Below are 20,942 nucleotides of genomic sequence, written 5' to 3'. Positions count from 1 at the left end.
GGCGCACTGGATGCTGGGAAATGTAGTTGTTTTGTTTTTTTTACAAAAAATGTGTCACTGGATTAGATTCACACTTTTGACTGTACCTTTTAATTTTGAATACAAACAAACTAGACTCCCACACTCTCCTTGGTTTTTATGATACTATGTTGCTTTAAACAAGTACAAGTTAAACAACAAACAAACTTGAAATGAAGTAATTTAGGTTAATTTACAAAACAGAAAGCATTATATACTGGGGGAGTATTGATGTGGGGGAAGGGGTTTAACACAGAAAGGAAAATCTGAAGAGGTGGGTCTTGAGAGCTTGTTGGAATGATGGTAGGGTGTTTGATTGTCTGATGTGGATAGAGAGGGAGGGTGCAGCAGAAGGCACCCCAGGTTCAGAGCTTAGTCCTTGTGATCTTAACGGTGTTTGCATCTCTTGACCTGAGGCCTCTTGGAGAAGCTGAAACATGCCTTTTCTACTGTAAGGACAGAATTTACATACATGTCAAAGTTTCAAAGATGTAAATTTATCACACACAGTGCTCTAAACATTCACATGCCACCTGCTGCACCGCCCCATGCACCTCCTTAATGTCCTCCATGCCAAGAACCACCCCTCTGGGCAAACCTCTTCCTTCTGCCACCCCGTCCACCTCTGAAGCACTAAGCACCCGGTTCCACATCCTGAACCCAGCTACCTGACCAGCAAAACCCTCTGCAGGGTCAAACCCTCCTCCAACAACGTCCTGCTCCTGCCCCAGCACCACCGATCCTCCCCCGGGAATCTCCCAGCCCTTTCTGAAGTGGGAGCCTGAGGAGGTGAGGCGCCGGTCAATGTAGTGCCAGAAACGACCCTGGATGGAGGACCAGACGACGCAAAAGTGGTGCCAGCGAGTGTCCAGGAGCGACGACGCAGGGAGACGGCGATAGACTGGGTCTCCAATGACAAAGTCCAGGGTGGGTGAGGAAGAAGCAGAGATGGATGCAGAAGAGGCAGAGGAGTTGCGTCCATACAGAACTAACTGATTGTCGTTGTCGTCTGTGGCGTAAGAGAGCAGTGTGCCGACATGTGAGGCCTCCACACGGAGCCACAAACACAGAGACAGCTCAGGAAGGTTGGGAAGAGTCCGGAAGAAAGTGACGAAGTTCTCTGCCGACGCCGAGGGGAAGAACAGCAGGGAGTCCACGTTACAGACTGCAGAGACAGGATATAGTGCTAACAGCAATCGAAAATATCTCATTGGTAAGTAACATTTGGAGGCTATGGAAATGAGTTCCCTAATACATACACAGTACGACAAACCAAGAAGTACTTACTGGTTGCATCCTTTTTAGGAACTGGTCTGGTAGGTATCTTGTGCCTTACAGGAAGCTGGAGGAAGTTGTGGATCACTGAAGACTCTTCCTTTGTGTCAGTTTCCTTATGAGTCTCAGATTTGGGCTGAGGGATATCATCTGAACCTTGAGGCGGTGGAGTCCACAGACTTGTCGTACTCTGCCTGACTTTGCTAGTTTCAGGATAAGTTGGAGAATGGGGCAGGGGCTGGATCCAATAGGGGCGAGTGTGGTTGTGTAACTGGGGGTGTCTCTGACGATATAACCTAGGCTGGTATCTTTGTCGTACCTGGATATGACGATAAGGCACTGGGTGGATCTGCTCCTGCCGGATCGGGTAATGCTTTGTCTGGGCCGGCACCTGGATTTGGGATTGGGGACCGTAAGGTTCTGGTTGGGGCAAGGAATGCAGATGAGATTCTGGCCGAGGTCTTGACTCCTTTGAATGTTTTCGCTTAATTGGTATTGTTTGGTATAGAAATGGACCTTCTACTATTGGTTCGGAGTCCAGTCTCAATCTAGTTACCTCTCTATGTGTCTTTGATCTCCTGCGTGGTTCATAGTGTTCCTGAGATGTGATGTTGGAGTTGAATGACTCTTCCACCCTCCACAGCGCTCCACCATCGCTCTTCTGCAAGACCTGACCCTCCAGGCGGGTTAAACGCAGTGCCTGGATTTTCAGGGATTCCTGCAGCCCTTTCAGCCCAACGATCAGCTCGTCCCGCTGGGTCTGAAGGGCACCCAGCCTTTCATCTTGGCTCTGGAGCTCCAGGGTGAGGTTGGGGATATCCTGACCAGGATCGGACTTCTGTTTCTGGGCATGGCGGCGGTTCTCCCTCAGGCTCCTCTCCATGAAAGCGAGACGACCTTCCATACGTTTACTCTTCCTCTCAAGCTTCCTACTCCACTCCCTGGGATGAATAGCAACATGATTATTCTGTATTATTATATCTGGTACAATCAAACCTTGTCCAAATTTAACATCTTCACATACAAATTAAAAAATATATTTAAGCTGTCAACTGTTTTGATTTTCAAAAATGAAAAATGAAATCTATTTTTTGTCCATTGGGAGAAACTACTCTGCTGTAAAGGCTGTTCTGTTTATCATTACTTCTCTATGCCCCACAATATAGAACAGATGCCAACACGTTAGACCCCCTGACTCAAGACTGACAATTCTGACTTGACCAAACCTTATTGTTTTATCAGCCTTTATTATCAAGAAGATTTCCTTTCTGTCATTTTCCCAGCCTTCTGTCCACTTTTCCAATCATTTCTCAACTTCCCACAAATCCTTTCTTAACAAAAAAAAAACAGGAATTGGTTTTAGATTTTGCCACAGATATATCTTCAGTAGACCCTTCCTTAGTTAGTGTTCCCAGCTCTGACCTGAGACCCTCTATCTCCTGCGTTGTGCTCCGCTTGAGTTGATCCAGGTCCTCAGACAAGCGTTGCCAGTTTTCGCTCAGTGCTTTTACTCGGCTCTCCAGCCCCCCCGATGAGTTTCTGAATTGGTTCTGGGCCAACATGTCCAAACGGGCCTGGGTCAGCGCCTGGAACTGCCGGAACTAACAGAGTGGAAATGTGTTTTCACAAATCCTTCTGCAGCTGTTTGGTGACTCATTTGACGGTCAGGAAAATACTTAAATACATCCCAAAGGACCAAAAAACACCCAATGCATTCCTTTGATGACTTCTTCCTTTGAAAAATCATGAATATTGCAAACGTTTTTTAGTATTTCAGTACATTCACTTTCTAAACAGTCACTGACATACTTGACCTACAAAGAGTCAACTGTGTTTTATGCCTTAATATTCTTCCTATTTTACACGTTAAAAAGTACATTTAAACAGAGATTTAAATAACTTGAGTTTTCCCGCACTGTCTGATTAAAACTGACCTGTTCATTGAGTCGTCGTAGTTTCTGCGACACAGGATCAGCTCCCTGCACCGTAATGGGCTGGATCTGCAGAAGGATCATGAGGACCAGGATCAGGGACCAGTGTCCGGGCCTGAGGCTGCCCATGGTGCAACGTAGCTGGGATAGATGCAGCAGGAATCCTGGGTCTGGATGTCTGACGGTGAAGAACCAAATGTTACTAGAGAGAGAAAGACATAGCTGAACAGGGCTGGTCTTGATAAACACTGCATACACACACATGCACACAGATGTACAATACACAAAAGCACACCCACAAACTGGACAGGAACACACTTTTCCATTTTCCATAACATCTTCAGGGACCTCGGAGGAAATGCAGATGGATTTAACAGGTACTCTGCTTCTCTCTCGGCCTCTATCTCACTCTTGGATGAACACAAAGAAAATAAACTTCTTAAATCAGTCCACCAACTGGAAGTTTGTTTACTGAATCTTGAATTGATAAAGTGTTAGTCCCTAGGGGCCCCTCATACTATTGTATTCCCATCAACTTTCGGTGACCCGGTCGTCCATAAATCATATACATTTCACCCAATGCCTTTTATAGTAACTTTTTTTTTTACTCAATATTACAAGTTCTATATTTCTTGTTGGAATATGTGGTCAAAAGAACTTATTTTACATAAATTAAACCCTCATTTTTTTAGTTTAAAACAAGGAGAAAAGGTTAAATATTTTTGACTATAGTTAAGAACAGAGGGAAAAAAAAGTAAATGCTAATCAAAGACTTCTAAATGTCAAAGTTTAAGTCCGAAATTAATTCAGAATTGACCTGGGAAGACCACAAATGCTAAGAATTTGAATACAATTTTATTTTCGGGTCAATACAATTAAAGAACCCCTTTTTCTGACAAAAAAACCCATCACACAACCGGAGGGTTAAAGCCTGTCTGTACGATTGATTGATTGATTGATAGATAGATAAGAAAATCAGCTTATGTAGAAAAGGTCTATTTTTTTATTAGTGTGTGTATGTTTGTGTACTTGTGTCTGAAGTGCGAATACAACAGTAAATCTCAAGATTCGTGGGCTGATGGAGAAGAATCTCCATGGCTCCTTTCTTCTTCTTCTTCTTCTGCTTTTTCATTGAGTAACACAATCCAGGAATTATGTTTATCACCCCTTCTGCTTTCTATTCATGGCCGCGTTACAACACTTTGGAATCATTTAATCTACACTGGGCTTCAAAAAGGTTCACGTGTGTACAGCGAATTCTAACGTGCAGTATATTTTATATGGTTTTGACAGATTTAAGTTTCATTTTCATACAGCCACTTGAATGTAGCTTGCCTCCGTCTGATTCAGTCATTCTGGGAAAGTGGACAACACGCAGGTAATATTTCTGCTTTTAAACCAAATTGTCTTAGTATTTAACTTGCTTTATTTCATTTTTTAACCACATTTGTTGGAAGCTTGAGTTCGACTTTCATATGTTTTGTCTGACTATTTGTAGTAATGTCAGGAAACGAGCAGAGCCTGAAATAGAGGAAACAAATCAGACACGTTCAGTTGGATAGAGGCTCCTCTGTGTGACAGTCTCCTGCTGAAGACATGGCTGAAAACACTCCACTGCTGAACAGAACACCAACATCATCTGAATCCAGGGTAGGAAACATTTCTGTTTATTTGATTTTGAAGCCAATATAGCTACCTTATAATTGATGTATTTAAGTTTTAACATTTTCTGTCACATGTGAAGGGATACTAGTCTTAATTATTGTGGAGACGCCCGATCAGGGTCCAGGATATTCCACACAAATCTGTTACAAAATGTGAATTCATAGTAAAAGAGCAACCTAAGATGGTCAAGAAATGGACTTCTTAAGACGTCTATCTGATGTGTGACTGTTAGATTGGTATAAGCCACAATCATGACTCTAACACTCGATGGATGGAGAAGATAGGAGGCTATAGTGACTTACACACATAACGCATTCTTGATGCACATTTAATAAAACAACCAAATCAATACGTTGGCTTAACTGAGTGAAAAAGGATAATAAACTTCAGTCATGATGCAAATTTCACACCAACTTCATCACAATGATCCGGCTGAATGCGTGGATGAGGGCAATAAAGATCCTCGTCAAACGTTATGTAATAATTGTTGTAAATTGCAATTTCCCAGAGGTCAGCTTGCAGACAATACTGCGGTGCAGTTTTTGTGGGTTAACTGTGAAACAAACACACTTACCTTCTGTGTGCTGCACAAGTTACTTCCAAAATGTAATACAGTACATATATAACTTATTACGCTCTTTTTAAAGTAATAAGTTACATTACATTATTACTGTCTCTGAACTGTAATGACTGTACACTACTGTACACTACCTTTACTTTGAGTTACTTTCACCAAATTAACCGCAAAAGTATGACTTTAAATGCTAAGATGTAGTTTATTCCAGCTCATTAATGAAAGCTATCCATCTATCTGGCAGTACATGCTGAAAATTGGGAAAATAGCTAGAAATAAAACACATGCTCCGTTTGTGTCCGTGGCGTTTTTATATGTACAAAACTGTTGGGGCATGAACTTAGAACTTAGATATTTATATAGGCCTCTTGTACCTTAATACATGGAGTAAAGAGCGCTATCACAAAGCAACACTTAACAATAACAACACCCGTGATGCCTCAGCATGAAGACATCCGACTGTAGGAAAACACCGGCACTCGTCACCATGATTACAATATCAATCGATGCAGCAGATCGATACCCTAAAGGCTAAACACAGACAATCAACATAAACTATACTTTCTCTCACCAAAGCTTCAGTAGTTGGTCAAATTATATCCGCTGGTGATAAGCTCTCTCGTCTCCTCTCCATAACAACACACTTTTCGCTGCGCACACACTTGCAGCCAATCAGCCCTGACTTCTGTGATGAGGTTTTAGTGGGGCTGCGAGCGCTTTGCCCCGTTTCTTTGTTTTTTTTTACGCACACATTGAATAGAAAACTACTCTGAGCATGCGCAGTGTAGTTTTCACAGCACACGTTCATTTTCGCAGTGAGAGAGGGGCAGCCCGGAGATTGCCCCACATCGCCCAGTCCGGCTCAATACTGTGGACACTGCAGCCATCCTAACCAATAGTAGATAGGTGTCAGGGTTGGGGGAAAATTAGGACTCAAGAGCAGCACAAGGAGGTGGAATAGCTACCAATTCAAACCAAAAGTGAGCTTTTATTATAAAAGCTGTTGAACAAAATACAAAGTTCGGGAAATCTAGGACATGAAAAACACTTGACTTGAAACATGAAGGACGACAACGAACTGACTAAGATCACAAGGGAAAGCAGGACTAAATACAAAGACACTAATCACAACGCAAGCCACTGCTGGGAAGGGGATGCAGAAACACCAGGGCAACAGGTGACAACAATGAAACAATCAGACATAAGGAAAACCAAAGACAGGAAGTAAAACTACACATGGCACAACAGAGGAAAACACTTCAAAAATAAAACAGGAAACTACAAACACAAACCAAGGATCTTGACAACAGGCTTACTGAGTTACTATTCTGCTAGTGTTTCTAGTGTCGGAATGTCTCGCGATGTTTGTGAATTCCTAAAAACAAAACACCACGTCATTTCGGGGTAAAATGTGTTGTAACTGCGTTACTGAAAATTGTAACGGGTAATATATTACACACGTTTCATAAGTCATGCGTTAAATTACTGCGTTACAGCAAAAAGTAATACATTACTGTAACTGTTACTTTGTAACGCGTTACACCCAACACTGATCATGGGAATCCACTAGACACAGACTGTATGTTTCTGACACTAAACTGTACTTTGATTTTAAAGGAAGGGTAAATGATCCTGAACTTCCCTTTCTACCCTTTGAGTGTGCCTATGCAGTTTATACTCTGAGTTTCTGCTTCCACATCCCTTTGTCCCAGATCAATAACTCCAAACTCTTCCTGGCTGTCTTCTCGGCCATCTTGGGGAACTTCAACTATGGTTACTCCCTGGTTTACTCGTCACCGGTCCTGCCACAGCTCCAGGGCCCCGATGTGGACCCTCGGCTCAGGATGGGCAAGGAGCAGGCCGCCTGGTTCGCCTCCATCTACTCCCTGGGTGCAGCTGCCGGAGGGCTGGGGGCCATGCTGCTCAATGACCTGATCGGACGGAAGCTGAGCATCATGACAACAGCGCTGCCGTCCACTATTGGGTGGGTTTCTGTTGCAATACATCCATCAAACTGTTTGTCTTTTTAGTTTATTTGCTAGCACTCCAGCAGCATGTATGTGACAGGCTAAGTGGCAGGACATCTCTAAGCATTTGACCAATCACAACAGAGCCAGCCAGCTATCCAATCAGAGCAGACTGGGCTAATAAAGAATAAAGACCTTTTTGAACAGCATGTAAACACGTCACAGCAGAGGCACAAAATACACATACAGTATATGAACCTGAAAATGAGCTTTATATCTATGAATTTGATCTTCTGTATATATTTAGGTACTTGCTGATGGGAGGAGCTTCTGACATCTGGATGCTCCTTTTGGGCCGTTGCCTCACGGGTGTTGCCGGGGGGATGACGGCAGCATCAATACCTGTAGGTTACCATCGTTACAGAAACTTGCCATGCAAGTTGTCCTTTTTTCTTGTTCCAGTTGCCTGAGTTCAATCAGAGTTTGATATGCCAGTCCTGACAATTTTAATGTGAGTGCTCCTACCTGCATTAAAACTGGGTTAATGTGACTTTGTGTGACAGGTTTACATCTCAGAGATCTCCCATAAAAGACTGAGAGGGGCTATGGGCTCGTGCCCTCAGATCACTGCTGTGACTGGGGCCCTGGTGCTCTACGCCCTGGGTAGGAACATACCATAATACTCACAACATGTTTGTTTTTTAAATGAACTGTTCAATTCTGAGAGTTTGACGTGCAGGTCTGGTGTTACCGTGGCGGTGGTTGGCGGTGATGGGGGGAGTCCCGGCTCTGCTGATGGTTGTGTTGCTGGCGTTCATGCCCAGATCCCCAAGGAGGCTCATCAAGCTGGGGAGGGAGCAGCAAGCGGAGAAGGCCCTCCAGTGGCTAAGGGGGAAACACTACGACACACAAGTCGAGATCAGTGACATAAAGGTACTGAGAAAACCACGTTAATTAGAGCAAGAGACACTAAATAAGTGACTCTTCGCAGAGCTCTGGAGTCTTACAGCCTGTGGGGTAAAACTGTCAGGTGTTTTTGTCCCATTACTGCGATACCAGTTGCTAGAAGTCTGCAGACTAAATCAGTTTGTTTTGAGGGGTTACGGAGGTCTTTAATACAACACTGGGAGAAGAAATCCTGCAATAATGGCAGCTCTGTTATTGCAGGACGTGAGCAGTTTTCATGAGAAATATTCCAGAACACACACCTTTTTTTTGTGTGTCTTTCTCAACGTAGCGCAGCATCAACACACAGCCTGAAGTCACATGGTCGCAGCTGGCCACACCCGTGTACTACCGGCCAATACTCATCTCAGTGGGGATGCGTTTCCTGATGCAGATGACGGGCATCACAGCCATCCTGGTCTACCTGGAGCCCATCTTTTCCAAAAGCAAGGTCTCCCTGCCTGCCAGGTTGGACATTTTTTTTATTCTCTATATATTTATCTGCAGTAGGCCTATTGATTACAATATTAATATCTGATTGTCAGGACCCTTGGAAGTGTTGCTGTTTTCATTGCTTTTATAAAATGTACTATGTTTGGGCCAGCCCTAATCATAAATATAAATGACATAACACTACAGAAAGAAATAGAAAGATGCTATTTGGACCCGGGGTGTATCCAACTCCAACCCTAATTGCATTTAACCATGAAGATACGAACAAACAGAAAAACAGTTATCACATTGGCTACAAATGTATAATCGGCCAAGGTAAAGTCAATACTAAACTACAAAAAAGATTCAAACTTCAATTAACATAATTATTGTTAATCACAAATCTTCAACCCTTCTCGTTTGGTGTTTGTCAGGTTTGATGCCGTCATTGTTGGAGCGTTCCGCCTCGTGGCTGTTGCCACAGCAGCCTTTTTAGTGGACAAGGCGGGACGCAAAGCCCTGCTGTACACGTCGAGCATGTTGATGTTCGGGTCCAGTCTGACTCTCACCATTATCTCCCACACCACACCCTGCCCTCCAGGCCCCTTCCCTCCTAACCTCACTGTGAGCTTAGACTACATCTCCCATAATGCCATTGGAAACGCTTTGGAAGCCAGCCAGCAAACTTCTGCTGGCCTCATTCCTCTCATCAGCACCATAGTGTTTATTGTTGGTGAGTGAAAGCAACTTTGGTTTGAGCAAATGTTTGTTTACTCTGTTGGGTTGAAGTATCTCAACATCTATCAGATGATTTGTTTTAAAACTTGCATTTATTTAATATCCCTAGAGAATGAATCAGAATCAATGTGTCAATCCTCAGATTTTTTATCTTGTGGACAGAAATATCTGCATAACACATGACTTTGTAACAGAGGCCCTATCATGCTTTCCCCCTTTCCTGTAGTGTGTTGTAGAGGTTTTTGTGGCTCCCTCCAGAGGGAGTTTTCTCTCACACGCTTAGCTTAGGATAAGAGAAACCAATCAAAGCAAAGCGTGATGTGACCGAGCCCTAACGGCTTTCTGGCCCTTTGTTGTACGATGACATCATCTTTGTCACCCTATTGTTGTCTCCTAGGATACGCCATGGGATGGGGCCCGATCACATGGCTGCTGATGTCGGAGGTGTTGCCGCTGGTCACCAGGGGCGTGGCTTCAGGTCTGTGTGTGGCCGTCAGCTGGTTGACGGCCTTCGCCCTCACGCAGGCCTTTGTACACCTGGTGGAGGATCACAGCCTGTTCGTGCCCTACCTGTTCTTCACCGTGGTGTCTGTGTTCTGCCTGCTGTTCACCGCCGTGTGTATCCCAGAGACTAAAGGGCGCTCGCTGGAAGAAATAGAGAATTATTTCAGGACAGGAAGGACTTTCACCATCACCCGGAGTCTTTCCACTGAACAGACGTAGAGATAAAAATATATATATATATATATGTAGGCTAATGTAGAGTGATTTTAAATGAATATATACTCAGTGGTGGAGTGTAAGGAAATGTAGTACTTCAGTATAATTTATGTGAATTATTACCTCTACTTTATACTTTTAAAAAGCACATTTTTTACTTTTTCATCCAAAACATTAATTTGACAGCTTTAGTTATTTTACAAAGTCAGATAATGACCTAATACAAAATATAAATCAATTAATAATGATGATTATGATCATACATCTTTGAACAGCGTGGGAAATATAAATGATCTACACGTTTAGCAGCAACATTACACATTTAACCAAAATTATAATTTGATATGCATTTTTTGGAAACAGGCTATTCTGCATTATGAGCCCTTTTTGTGCTTAAAGTTTATTTTGACAGCAACCTTTTTATTAAACCTTGGATGCAAGGGTATAAGCATTTCTACACTGTGGTATTGCAACGTTTACATGGATAAAATTTCACCTGTGTTGCCAGCTGTCTGAAAAACATCCCGCTTCATTATCTCCTCTGGGCCGTTAAACGTTGGTTAAAGTTTGTCTGTACCTTTGATTGTTTGATATAAAATCAGCTTATGTAGAAAAGGTGTATTTTTTTATTAACGTGTGTGTGTTTGTGGAATTTGTATGTGAACTGCGAATACAACAGTAAACCTCATGATGTGTGGGCTGATGGAGAAGAAGTCAGTACTTTCCTCTTCCCCCCTGACTCAATGCAGGGGGATCTGGCTCCTTTCTTCTTCTTCTGCTTTCTCATTGAGTAACACAATCCAGGACTCATGTTTATTCCTCCCTTCTGCTTTCTACACATGACCGCGTTGCAACACTTTGGCTTCAATTACTCTGCACTGGGCTTAAAAAGGTTCATGTGTGTACAGCATATTCTAATGTACACTATATTGTGTATTTGTACTTTTCTCTGGATACTCTGTAGGTATATCCTTGATTTGTATGTTATTACTGTGTGTGTTTATTTTTGCAATTAACATGCTGCTGATACAAAGCTTTTCTCAATTTGGGATCAATAATGTTTGTCTAATGCAGGGGTGTCCAAACTTTTTCCACCGAGGGCCACATGAGAAGGGCTGGGCCACTCAGTAGAGGTGAGGTATATTGTTCGTAAGTTAATTGATAAGTTATCATAATCAATCAAATGCAGGTATCAGAAATCAAAGGTTTACATAGGGTTTCATTTATTAAGTTACAAGTGTTGGCAGCTCATTACTTAAAACACAAGCCTCAGATTGCTTATAATAAGGGGAAACATGAAGGGTACATTTCACATGTGTTTTACAAATAAGTTATTGGGCTTTTTTTATCGACCAAGATTTGTTTGAAAAAGGTTTTCAAATTTAATTGACTGATTTTATTTGAAAAGTTGGCTTATTACTCATGAATACTGCTGTGTAATACAGTATATGTTTATTTAATAAGTACAATATAAGTAAAAGCACAAGTTTCATGTGTGGGCCATATTCCGTTATACTTTTCAAATTAGCTGAGGGCCGATTCAAAATGGACAATGGGCCGCATTTGGCCCCCGGGCCGTAGTTTGGACACCCCTGGTCTAATGGAATGGAATGGAATCTAATGTAATACATCTGACTAACGTGGTTTTTCTTTATGAATTGGACAATAATCAATACTTTTAAGTGAGCATACCGTGTGTTTATCCCCCAAATGTGTGATGATTCAGTTTTGCTTAATATAAATGCCATGGGACTACATTCTAAATAAAGTCTTTCTGAACAGATACAAATGTACTTTTATTTTTGCAATTTTGTTCATTTCTTTTGATAACATTAACAATTCAATAGTGCAGTAATTTTTGCAATGGGTATTCCAGTTGAGTTTCACTTGTGGAAGTCCAGTGTTGGCACAGAGTTCATATTCAGTTTCATTATGATCACTTCACATGCAGCTTGCCTCCGTCTGATTCAGTCACCCTGGAAACCCTGGACAACACGCAGGTCTGTCTCTTAATATTTCTGTTTATAGACAAAATTGTCTTCATATTTAACTTCATTTTTTAACCACGTTGGTTGGAAGCTTGATTTCCACTTTGATATGTCTTTGTCTGACTATTTATAGTAATATCATCCTCTAGTAATATCAGGAACGAGCAGAGCCTGAAACAGAGGAAACAAATCAGGCACGTTCAGTTGGATAGAGGCTCCTCTGTGTGACAGTCTCCTGCTGAAGACATGGCTGAAAACACTCCACTGCTGAACAGAACACCAACATCATCTGAATCCAGGGTAGGAAACATTTCTGTTTATTTGATTTTGAAGCCAATATAGCTACCTTATAATTGATGTATTTAAGTTTTAACATTTTCTGTCACATGTGAAGGGATACTAGTCTTAATTATTGTGGAGACCCCCAATCAGGGTCCAGGATATTCCAGACAAATCTCTACTGCTGTTAAGCATGTCTTAATTTTGCTCGTAAATAAGTTTGATGTAAGTTAAAAGTTAAGAATTATAAATATTTCATGACTTATTGAAGTTTTCATTGTAACAATAAGTTAAACCTATAAACCAATGCTTCAAAAAGGCAGAAAAATATGAAATATAAAGTATAATTTGTGCTATTTGAACTATGTTTTAGAGTGAGTAATGGGAATAGCAAGAGTTTTTAAGGACCTCAGTTACCTGCTGCAAATTAAGTGTAGTTTTGTTGTGTGTCAAAGGGGAAATACACAGACCTATTCTGCAGATAGACTGGAGCAAAAGAAATGTGCTTTGCCACAATATGAAGCCACAGCATGTGAGCGCTACTTTGAGATCTTAAACTGCTGGAAATATTTGGTTCTGGTTACAAAATGTGAATTCATAGTAAAAGAGCTACCTAAGTTGGTCAAGAACTGGACTTCTTAGACGTCTATCTGATGTGTGAATATTAGATTGGTATAAGTTACAATCATGACTCTGACTTGTTTCAGAAACTGGTCTATGGAGAAGATAGGAGGCTAGAATAGTGACACATTTAATAAAACAACTAATTCACTATGTTGGCTTAACTGAGTGAAAACGGATAATAAACTTGACTCATGAGGCTAGGCTGAATACGTGGATGAGGGCAATAAAGATCCTGTTATGTTATGTAATAATTGTTGTAAATTGCAATTTCCCAGATATTAGCTTGGTCGTCATGCAGAAAATACTGCGATGCGTTTTTGCGGATTAACTCTGAGAAAAACACACTTCCCTTCTGTGTGTAAGAGATTTATCATGGGAATCCACTAGACACAGACTGTATGTTTCTGACACTGAGCTGTACTTTGATTTTAAAGGAAGGGTAACTCAAATGATCCTGATCTTCCCTTTCTACCCTTTGAGTGTGCCTATGCAGTTTATACTCTGAGTTTCTGCTTCCACATCCCTTTGACCCAGATCAATAACTCCAAACTCTTCCTGGCTGTCTTCTCGGCCATCTTGGGGAACTTCAACTTCGGTTACTCCCTGGTTTACCCGTCACCGGTCCTGCCACAGCTCCAGAGCCCCGATGTGGACCCTCGGCTCAGGATGGGCAAGGAGCAGGCCGCCTGGTTCGGCTCCATCTACACCCTGGGTGCAGCTGCCGGAGGGCTGGGGGCCATGCTGCTCAATGACCTGATCGGACGGAAGCTGAGCATCATGACGTCAGCGCTGCCATCCACTATTGGGTGGGTTTCTGTTGCAATACATCCATCAAACTGTTTGTCTTTTTAGTTTATTGGCTAGCACTCCAGCAGCATGTACTGTATGTGACAGGCTAAGTGGCAGGACATCTCTAAGCATTTGACCAATCACAACAGAGCCAGCCAGCTATCCAATCAGAGCAGACTGGGCTAATAAAGAATAAAGACCTTTTTGAACAGCATGTAAACACGTCACAGCAGAGGCACAAAATACACATACAGTATATGAACCTGAAAATGAGCTTTATATCTATGAATTTGATCTTCTGTATATATTTAGGTACTTGCTGATGGGAGGAGCTTCTGACATCTGGATGCTCCTTTTGGGCCGTTGCCTCACGGGTGTTGCTGGGGGATGACGGCAGCATCAATACCTGTAGGTTACCAACGTTACAGAAACTTGCCATGCAAGTTGTCCTTTTTTCTTGTTCCAGTTGCCTAAGTTCAATCAGAGTTTGATATGCCAGTCCTGACAATTTAATGTGAGTGCTCCTACCTGCATTAAAACTGGGTTAATGTGACTTTGTGTGACAGGTTTACATCTCAGAGATCTCCCCAAAAAGACTGAGAGGGGCTATGGGCTCGTGCCCTCAGATCACTTCTGTGACTGGGGCCCTGGCGCTCTACGCCCTGGGTAGGAACATACCATAATACTCACCACATGTTTGTTTTTTAAATGAACTGTTCAATTCTGAGAGTTTGACGTGCAGGTCTGGTGTTACCGTGGCGGTGGTTGGCGGTGGTGGGGGGAGTCCCAGCTCTGCTGATGGTTGTGCTGCTGGCGTTCATGCCCAGCTCCCCCAGGAGGCTCCTCAAGCTCGGGAGGGAGCAGCAGGCAGAGAAGGCCCTCCAGTGGCTAAGGGGGAAACACTACGACACACAAGTCGAGCTCAGTGACATAAAGGTACTGAGAAAACCACGTTAATTAGAGCAAGAGACACTAAATAAGTGACTCTTCGCAGAGCTCTGGAGTCGTACAGCCTGTGGGGTAAAACTGTCAGGTGTTTTTGTCCCATTACTGCGATACCAGCTGCTAGAAGTCTGCAGACTAAATCAGTTTGTTTTGAGGGGTTACGGAGGTCTTTAATAAAACGCTGGGAGAAGAGATCCTCCAATAATGGCAGCTCTGTTATTGCAGGACGTGAGCAGTTTTCATGAGAAATATTCCAGAACACACACCTTTTTTTTGTGTCTCTCCCAACGCAGCAAAGCATCAACACACAGCCTGAAGTCACATGGTCGCAGCTGGCCACACCCGTGTACTACCGGCCAATCCTCATCTCAGTGGGGATGCGTTTCCTGCAGCAGCTGACGGGCATCACACCCATCCTGGTCTACATGGAGCCCATCTTTTCCAAAAGCAAGGTCTCCCTGCCTGCCAGGTTGGAAAAATGTTTTAATTTATATATATTTATCTGCAATAGGCCCAAATCTTCAACCCTTCTCGTTTGGTGTTTGTCAGGTTTGATGCCGCCATTGTTGGAGCAGTCCGCCTCGTGGCTGTTGCCACAGCAGCCTTTTTAATGGACAAGGCGGGACGCAAAGCCCTGCTCTACACGTCGAGCATGTTGATGTTCGGGTCCAGTCTGACTCTCACCATTATCTCCCACACCACATCCTGCCCTCCAGGCCCCTTCCCTCCTAACCTCACTGTGAGCTTAGACTACATCTCCCATAATGCCATTGGAAACGCTTTGGAAGCCAGCCAGCAAACTCTGCTGGCCTCATTCCTCTCATCAGCACCATAGTGTTTATTCTTGGTGAGTGAAAGCAACTTTGGTTTGAGCAAATGTTTGTTTACTCTGTTGGGTTGAAGTATCTCAACATCTATCAGGTGATTTGTTTTAAAACTTGCATTTATTTAAGATCCCTAGAGAATGAATCAGAATCAATGTGTCAATCCCCAGACAGAAATATCTGCATAACACATGACTTTGAATCAGAGGCCCTATCATGCTTTCCCCCTTTCCTGTAGTGCGTTATATAGGTTTGCATCTTAATGGTCTGCAAAGGCTTAAATCCCAAAGTTCCCTCCAGTGGGATTTTCTGCCTGAAACTCCTCCATTGGACTCCTTTGTTTCCTCCCATAACATAGTGACATCACTATGTAACACTTGCACTTCTTCTGGCTAAGGCTCCAACACATTGTGAAAGTCTAAGGGGCGGGACATTTCTAAGCATTTGACCAATCACAACTGAGCCAGTCAGCTAACCAATCAGAGCAGACTGGTCCTAACCCTTTGTAACATTTAAACATTACGTTTGAAAAACCTGAAGGCCTTTGTGTGATTAAGTATTTAACAAAGCACGTGCTGTTTGTAGTAAATAACCTTTTGTCGTGTTCCAACAAGTTGTGACCTGTTATGCCTCCGGGGCAGCTTTCTGTTACAAGTCAACACCCAGATTGTTGTGTAATTAAAACCTTGTGTTTTGCATTGTTGAATCAAATTGTTCAATTATGTTGGCACACCTTTCTTAATAGGAAAATGTTTCTCTAGGAGTATATAGCAAAAAGACAGGTTTTTGTATGTAACTATAGATATATATATAACTTTATAGGCTGTCATATATGTTTTGCTGCTCCAGACAAACTTGAATTTGTGACAAAGGGTGCAAAATGGCTCTTTGATAGTGAGGTTTGATCCATCAACGATCTTCTTGGGCGGCCAAAAAATAAACAGGTCTCAACCGTACAAGATCTGAACTAAAGAGATAACCATTATAATTTGAGTTCAGTAAAGGAAGAGCATAAGAGAAACCAATCAAAGCAAAGCGTGATGTGGCCGAGCCCTAACGGCTTTCTGGCCCTTTGTTGTACGATGACATCATCTTTGTCACCCTATTGTTGTCTCCTAGGATACGCCATGGGATGGGGCCCGATCACATGGCTGCTGATGTCGGAGGTGTTGCCACTGGTCACCAGGGGCGTGGCTTCAGGTCTGTGTGTGGCCGTCAGCTGGTTGACGGCCTTCGCCCTCACGCAGGCCTTTGTACACCTGGTGGAGGATCACAGCCTGTTCGTGCCCTACCTGTTCTTCACCGTGGTGTGTGTGTTCTGCCTGCTGTTCACCGCCGTGTGTATCCCAGAGACTAAAGGGCGCTCGCTGGAAGAAATAGAGAATTATTTCAGGACAGGAGGCACTTTCACCATCACCCAGAGTCCTTCCACTGAACAGACGTAGAGATAAAACCAAAATTGTTATTTAATATGCATTTTTGGGAAACTGCATTATGAGCCATTTATGTCCTTAAAGTTTATTTTGATGCCAACATCAAACTTCGGATGCAACAGTAAGCATTTCTACACTGTGGTATTACAACATTTAAATGGATAAATGATCACGTAAATGTACTTGTTATCATACACCTCGAACACAAACGGGTTAATTTGATCACTGATGTAAATACAAACATAGCAACATTCAAACTAAAATAGCAATAGGATTAATTACGAACAAATACCTTTAAACACAGCCTAGTGTTTTCTTTGGTAACCAGCCATGAAGTAAGCCTACTAATACATTTGGAAATTCCTGAACGCAATACACTGTATACTTTGTTATGTTAAAAGTGATAAATCTGGTTTTCTGTTGCACAATCGTAGGCCCAAATGTAAAGACGCCTCACCATGGGTCTTTGCTTTAACTAGGTATGATTTGAAGGCCAGTGTCAGAAAACCTGAGGGTTACGGAGGGTTCATAATATGAATACCTGAGAATAGCAAGGCCCAAGACCACAATATCCTCAAACATTTAATAACCATGTGATCAAACACGTTGCCAGCTGTCTGAAATAAATCCTGGGTCATTATCTCCTCTGGGCCTTTAAACGAGGACAGGAAGTGACGGTCCTAGCACACCGGTGGCAGAGCAGGACAGGTCACATGCCACAGTCTGCACTCACTGTCTGACTCAGCCATCGTGATCTTTTACCTGCCCCATCTTCATAGCTCCTTAGCAGCGGGACTCGGCATTATTATTTGTTTGATACACTTTATTTTTACTCCTTCATTCAGAGTAGTAGGTCAAAATGATGGTACTAGAAAATAATTCATCTTCAAAGGTAGTCATGGTGATGTGAATACACACCCTCAACATTTTACAGCATCCATACACTAACTTGAAGTACTTGTAGTAATTTAATAGAATTTATTATCATGCAGGGTGGTCCTTTTATTTATTCTGGCCACGGTTTTGAAAGGTGCATTTAGAAATTTGAATGGATGTACGGAATACATTATTATGTATTATGCAGCATTTAGTCGTATGCAAATCTGTCTAGTTTGTACACTGTTTGATTGACATGTCGTATGCAAATCTGTCAGAAGAACTGAGGAGACAATGCCGGTTTCGGTGTGTGTGTGTGTGTGTGTGTGTGTGTGTGTGTGTGTGTGTGTGTGTGTGTGTGTGTGTGTGTGTGTGTGTGTGTGTGTGTGTGTGTGTGTGTGTGTATGTGTGTGTAGCAAATCATCTGTATGTCAAATCATGTCGGGGAAGAGATGAGGAGTTTTTTTGTTTTGAAACAAAATTTTGAACTGAGCCATGTTGGTTTTCAAAAAGCTGACTTTTCAAAATGAAACAGATCACTTTTGTGTGTGTGTGTGTGTGTGTGTGTGTGTGTGTGTGTGTGTGTGTGTGTGTGTGTGTGTGTGTGTGTGTGTGTGTGTGTGTGTGTGTGTGTGTGTGTGTGTGACACTTTGATCTCTGCAGATGCACCTCTCTAAAGCTGTGCGCCCGCAGTACTGACAGTCAATAGAATAAAGCTTTAGCGCAGCATTAGTGCAGGAATGTTTACTTGGTAAAACCATTGTGTTCCTACACATACAAAAGTACATAAGTAAAGATAACCTTTTCAATGAATTGCAGTACCAACAGTATTACCCCATTGTGACATTCAAAAACATGTTTTCATAACTCTCGCATGTATGAAATGGATAGTTGTGAAGATTACTGCTAATGTAGTTCGTTGTTGGAAAACAGGGGCAGTGTTTCACATGTACCTCTGTAAATAATGATCACAATGCAACCAAACTTGGACAGAATGTTCACAGACTATACATTCATGCAATAAATCAAATGTTTCATCAACGCACTTCTCCATCTTTGACGTGTTTGTACTTATTATAGGCAGGAAATGGAATAGGAAATTCTAAATGAAAACGCATGCCAATACAGGATATATCTCTATCGTTACTAAAGTGATGAGACCAATCGCTCAAATATGTAACAGGTAACGAGTCCAGCCAGCACTTCCTACCTAACAGTGGTGTCATTGTGTGAAAGGAAGGATACAACCCATAGATGAATAGAAAAACGATATACAGTTTATATTTATACATTATTACATATTTCTTCAAATAATAACTTGAATAGCTTACTGAATATGATGATCCTGAGCCAAGAGGCTGAACTACTATATTTTCACTTTAGTGTTTGAAAGATTTAACTGAATGAATTGGAATAATCAACGTTTCATCAATAAATCATGAATAATAATTAACTACAAACAGTATAGATATACTCTGAGGCCCTCCATAGTTGGGTATGCTTTACATAAATACATTATGGTTTCTCCACTCAACTCAAGCATACAAAGATGGCATTCATGGATCATTCCTACTTTTAAGATTTACTTCGTTTATCCATTGCATACATTGAATAAAGTTATGTTCATACATTCTGTTCTAAAGGCATGTTTCCTGTTATAAATGCACTGCAAAAACTTGAATTCTTGCCAAGTATATTTGTCTACTTTCTAGTCAGAATACGTCTTCAACTTGAGATAAGACACAATGACTTAAGAAGTAACAATGCAGTGAGATATAGGGTCTTGTTGTTATTCAATGCATCTTAAATATCTTGGTAAGTCAAATACTCTTGAACACATCCTATTTTCAGTTGTACCTCAGATGGAGTTTCACTAAGGTCTCTTTTAGCTGCTGCTTATCGATGGATCATCTAGTTTCAAATCTAACTCGATTTTCGAAAACACATTTTTATGGAAAATCACCAACTAACATCAGAAAACTGAAACTTGTGAGCATTTCTGACTTATTTTGTTCAGCAACATTTCTTTATTCCAGTAAAATATAGTTCAAAATAAGTTGACCCAGCTAGCTACAAAATCTGGTGTATCTAAATATCCCATCTTACTACAAGAACTGTTACCAAGCAGGCTTTCACTTGTTCTATTGGCAGATTGTTTTACTTATTACAAACGCAAATACCTTATTCTCATTATTTATGTACTTGATTTTGGAGCAGCATATTGGGTTAGAAACCCATTAGCAAAATAAACTACCAAATCGCTGTTAGGATGTATGTTATTCACTTTTACTCTTCTGCATGTTTATTACACCAATAAAATAAACCTTTACAAGACGTTACATGCACTTTGTTGAGCTTGTCCTTGACGTCAGGGTAATGGCCCTGCTAGACTGGACACATTCCTGGAATAATTACTTGCAATAATACCTCAAGGGTGATAATAAACACAGACAGAGCCTGCTGCTAAAGAGGCTCGTTGCCTTGAAAGATATGCATCTCTTAGATGAGAGAGCCATTAAGTAAGCCTGTGTGTTATGCTGGTGCAGTTGAGGTGTTTGCTTCATGAAGTATTAGTCAATTTAGATCAACTTTGCTTCATTTTTGGGTGATATTTCCAACAAGATCCATTGTACAGTGTGATAACGCTCTCTCACAGAGCATATGAGGCTGAGTTACAGAAATCTCATTCACATAAAATATGAAATTAAATCAATAGTGACATTATTGTCGTACATGACATGACATGTCTATTCCAACAAAACAAGAGTGCTCCACGTGAAAGGGTTACACAACTAAAAGACAGACAATAAAATAAAATGTTGTGCAGATTAACAGACAAATCAGTTCGGTCGACGGATCAGCGCTGAGGTAGAGAGAGACATTGACAATCACAGATTCATTTCTCAGTATTTATATACC

The 20,942-nt window shown here is 41.7% G+C and overlaps 3 protein-coding genes across 3 annotated transcripts; 2 read left to right on the top strand and 1 right to left on the bottom strand.

Moving 5' to 3' along the window:
- Positions 1-131: 131 nt before the first annotated feature.
- Positions 132-3,340, bottom strand: LOC134878154 (pentraxin-4). Its single transcript, XM_063904009.1, has 4 exons — positions 3,228-3,340; positions 2,716-2,894; positions 1,306-2,234; positions 132-1,183 (listed from the first exon to the last, which is right to left on the bottom strand). Exons 1-4 carry the CDS (start codon positions 3,306-3,308, stop codon positions 519-521), a joined length of 1,854 nt encoding a protein of 617 aa, XP_063760079.1. The 5' UTR covers positions 3,309-3,340; the 3' UTR covers positions 132-518.
- A 1,074-nt stretch (positions 3,341-4,414) lies between these two features.
- On the top strand, positions 4,415-12,048 carry LOC134878085 (solute carrier family 2, facilitated glucose transporter member 6-like). The gene is made up of 9 exons (XM_063903887.1): positions 4,415-4,602; positions 4,723-4,874; positions 7,176-7,447; positions 7,738-7,834; positions 7,994-8,093; positions 8,170-8,363; positions 8,668-8,843; positions 9,242-9,540; positions 9,943-12,048. The coding sequence occupies exons 2-9, from the start codon at positions 4,821-4,823 to the stop codon at positions 10,266-10,268; spliced, it is 1,518 nt and encodes a 505-aa protein (XP_063759957.1). The 5' UTR covers positions 4,415-4,602; positions 4,723-4,820; the 3' UTR covers positions 10,269-12,048.
- Positions 12,049-12,067: 19 nt separating this feature from the next.
- On the top strand, positions 12,068-19,064 carry LOC134878084 (solute carrier family 2, facilitated glucose transporter member 6-like). The gene is given in 11 exon segments (XM_063903886.1): positions 12,068-12,265; positions 12,403-12,553; positions 13,691-13,962; positions 14,258-14,331; positions 14,334-14,353; positions 14,512-14,611; positions 14,688-14,881; positions 15,184-15,359; positions 15,440-15,699; positions 15,702-15,737; positions 16,834-19,064. Coding segments are annotated over 10 exon segments (1,512 nt in total). The 5' UTR covers positions 12,068-12,265; positions 12,403-12,499; the 3' UTR covers positions 17,160-19,064.
- Positions 19,065-20,942: the final 1,878 nt, after the last annotated feature.

Source organism: Eleginops maclovinus, chromosome 16 (genome assembly GCF_036324505.1).
Source record: "Eleginops maclovinus isolate JMC-PN-2008 ecotype Puerto Natales chromosome 16, JC_Emac_rtc_rv5, whole genome shotgun sequence".
In the NCBI taxonomy this organism is placed as follows: Eukaryota; Metazoa; Chordata; class Actinopteri; order Perciformes; family Eleginopidae; genus Eleginops; species Eleginops maclovinus.
Note: the sequence above shows the minus strand (reverse complement) of the source record. Positions and strands in the feature narration are given on the sequence as shown.

Coding starts and splice junctions, on each gene's coding strand:
- LOC134878154 (XM_063904009.1), bottom strand. CDS start 3,308: ATGATCCTTCTGCAGATCCAGCCCATTACGGTGCAGGGAGCTGATCCT. Junction 2,235..2,715: donor CAGGAGATAGAGGGTCTCAG/GTCAGAGCTGGG, acceptor TATTCATCCCAG/GGAGTGGAGTAGGAAGCTTG. Junction 1,184..1,305: donor TCCTAAAAAGGATGCAACCA/GTAAGTACTTCT, acceptor CTGTCTCTGCAG/TCTGTAACGTGGACTCCCTG.
- LOC134878085 (XM_063903887.1), top strand. CDS start 4,821: ATGGCTGAAAACACTCCACTGCTGAACAGAACACCAACATCATCTGAA. Junction 4,875..7,175: donor CAACATCATCTGAATCCAGG/GTAGGAAACATT, acceptor CCTTTGTCCCAG/ATCAATAACTCCAAACTCTT. Junction 8,364..8,667: donor TCGAGATCAGTGACATAAAG/GTACTGAGAAAA, acceptor TTCTCAACGTAG/CGCAGCATCAACACACAGCC.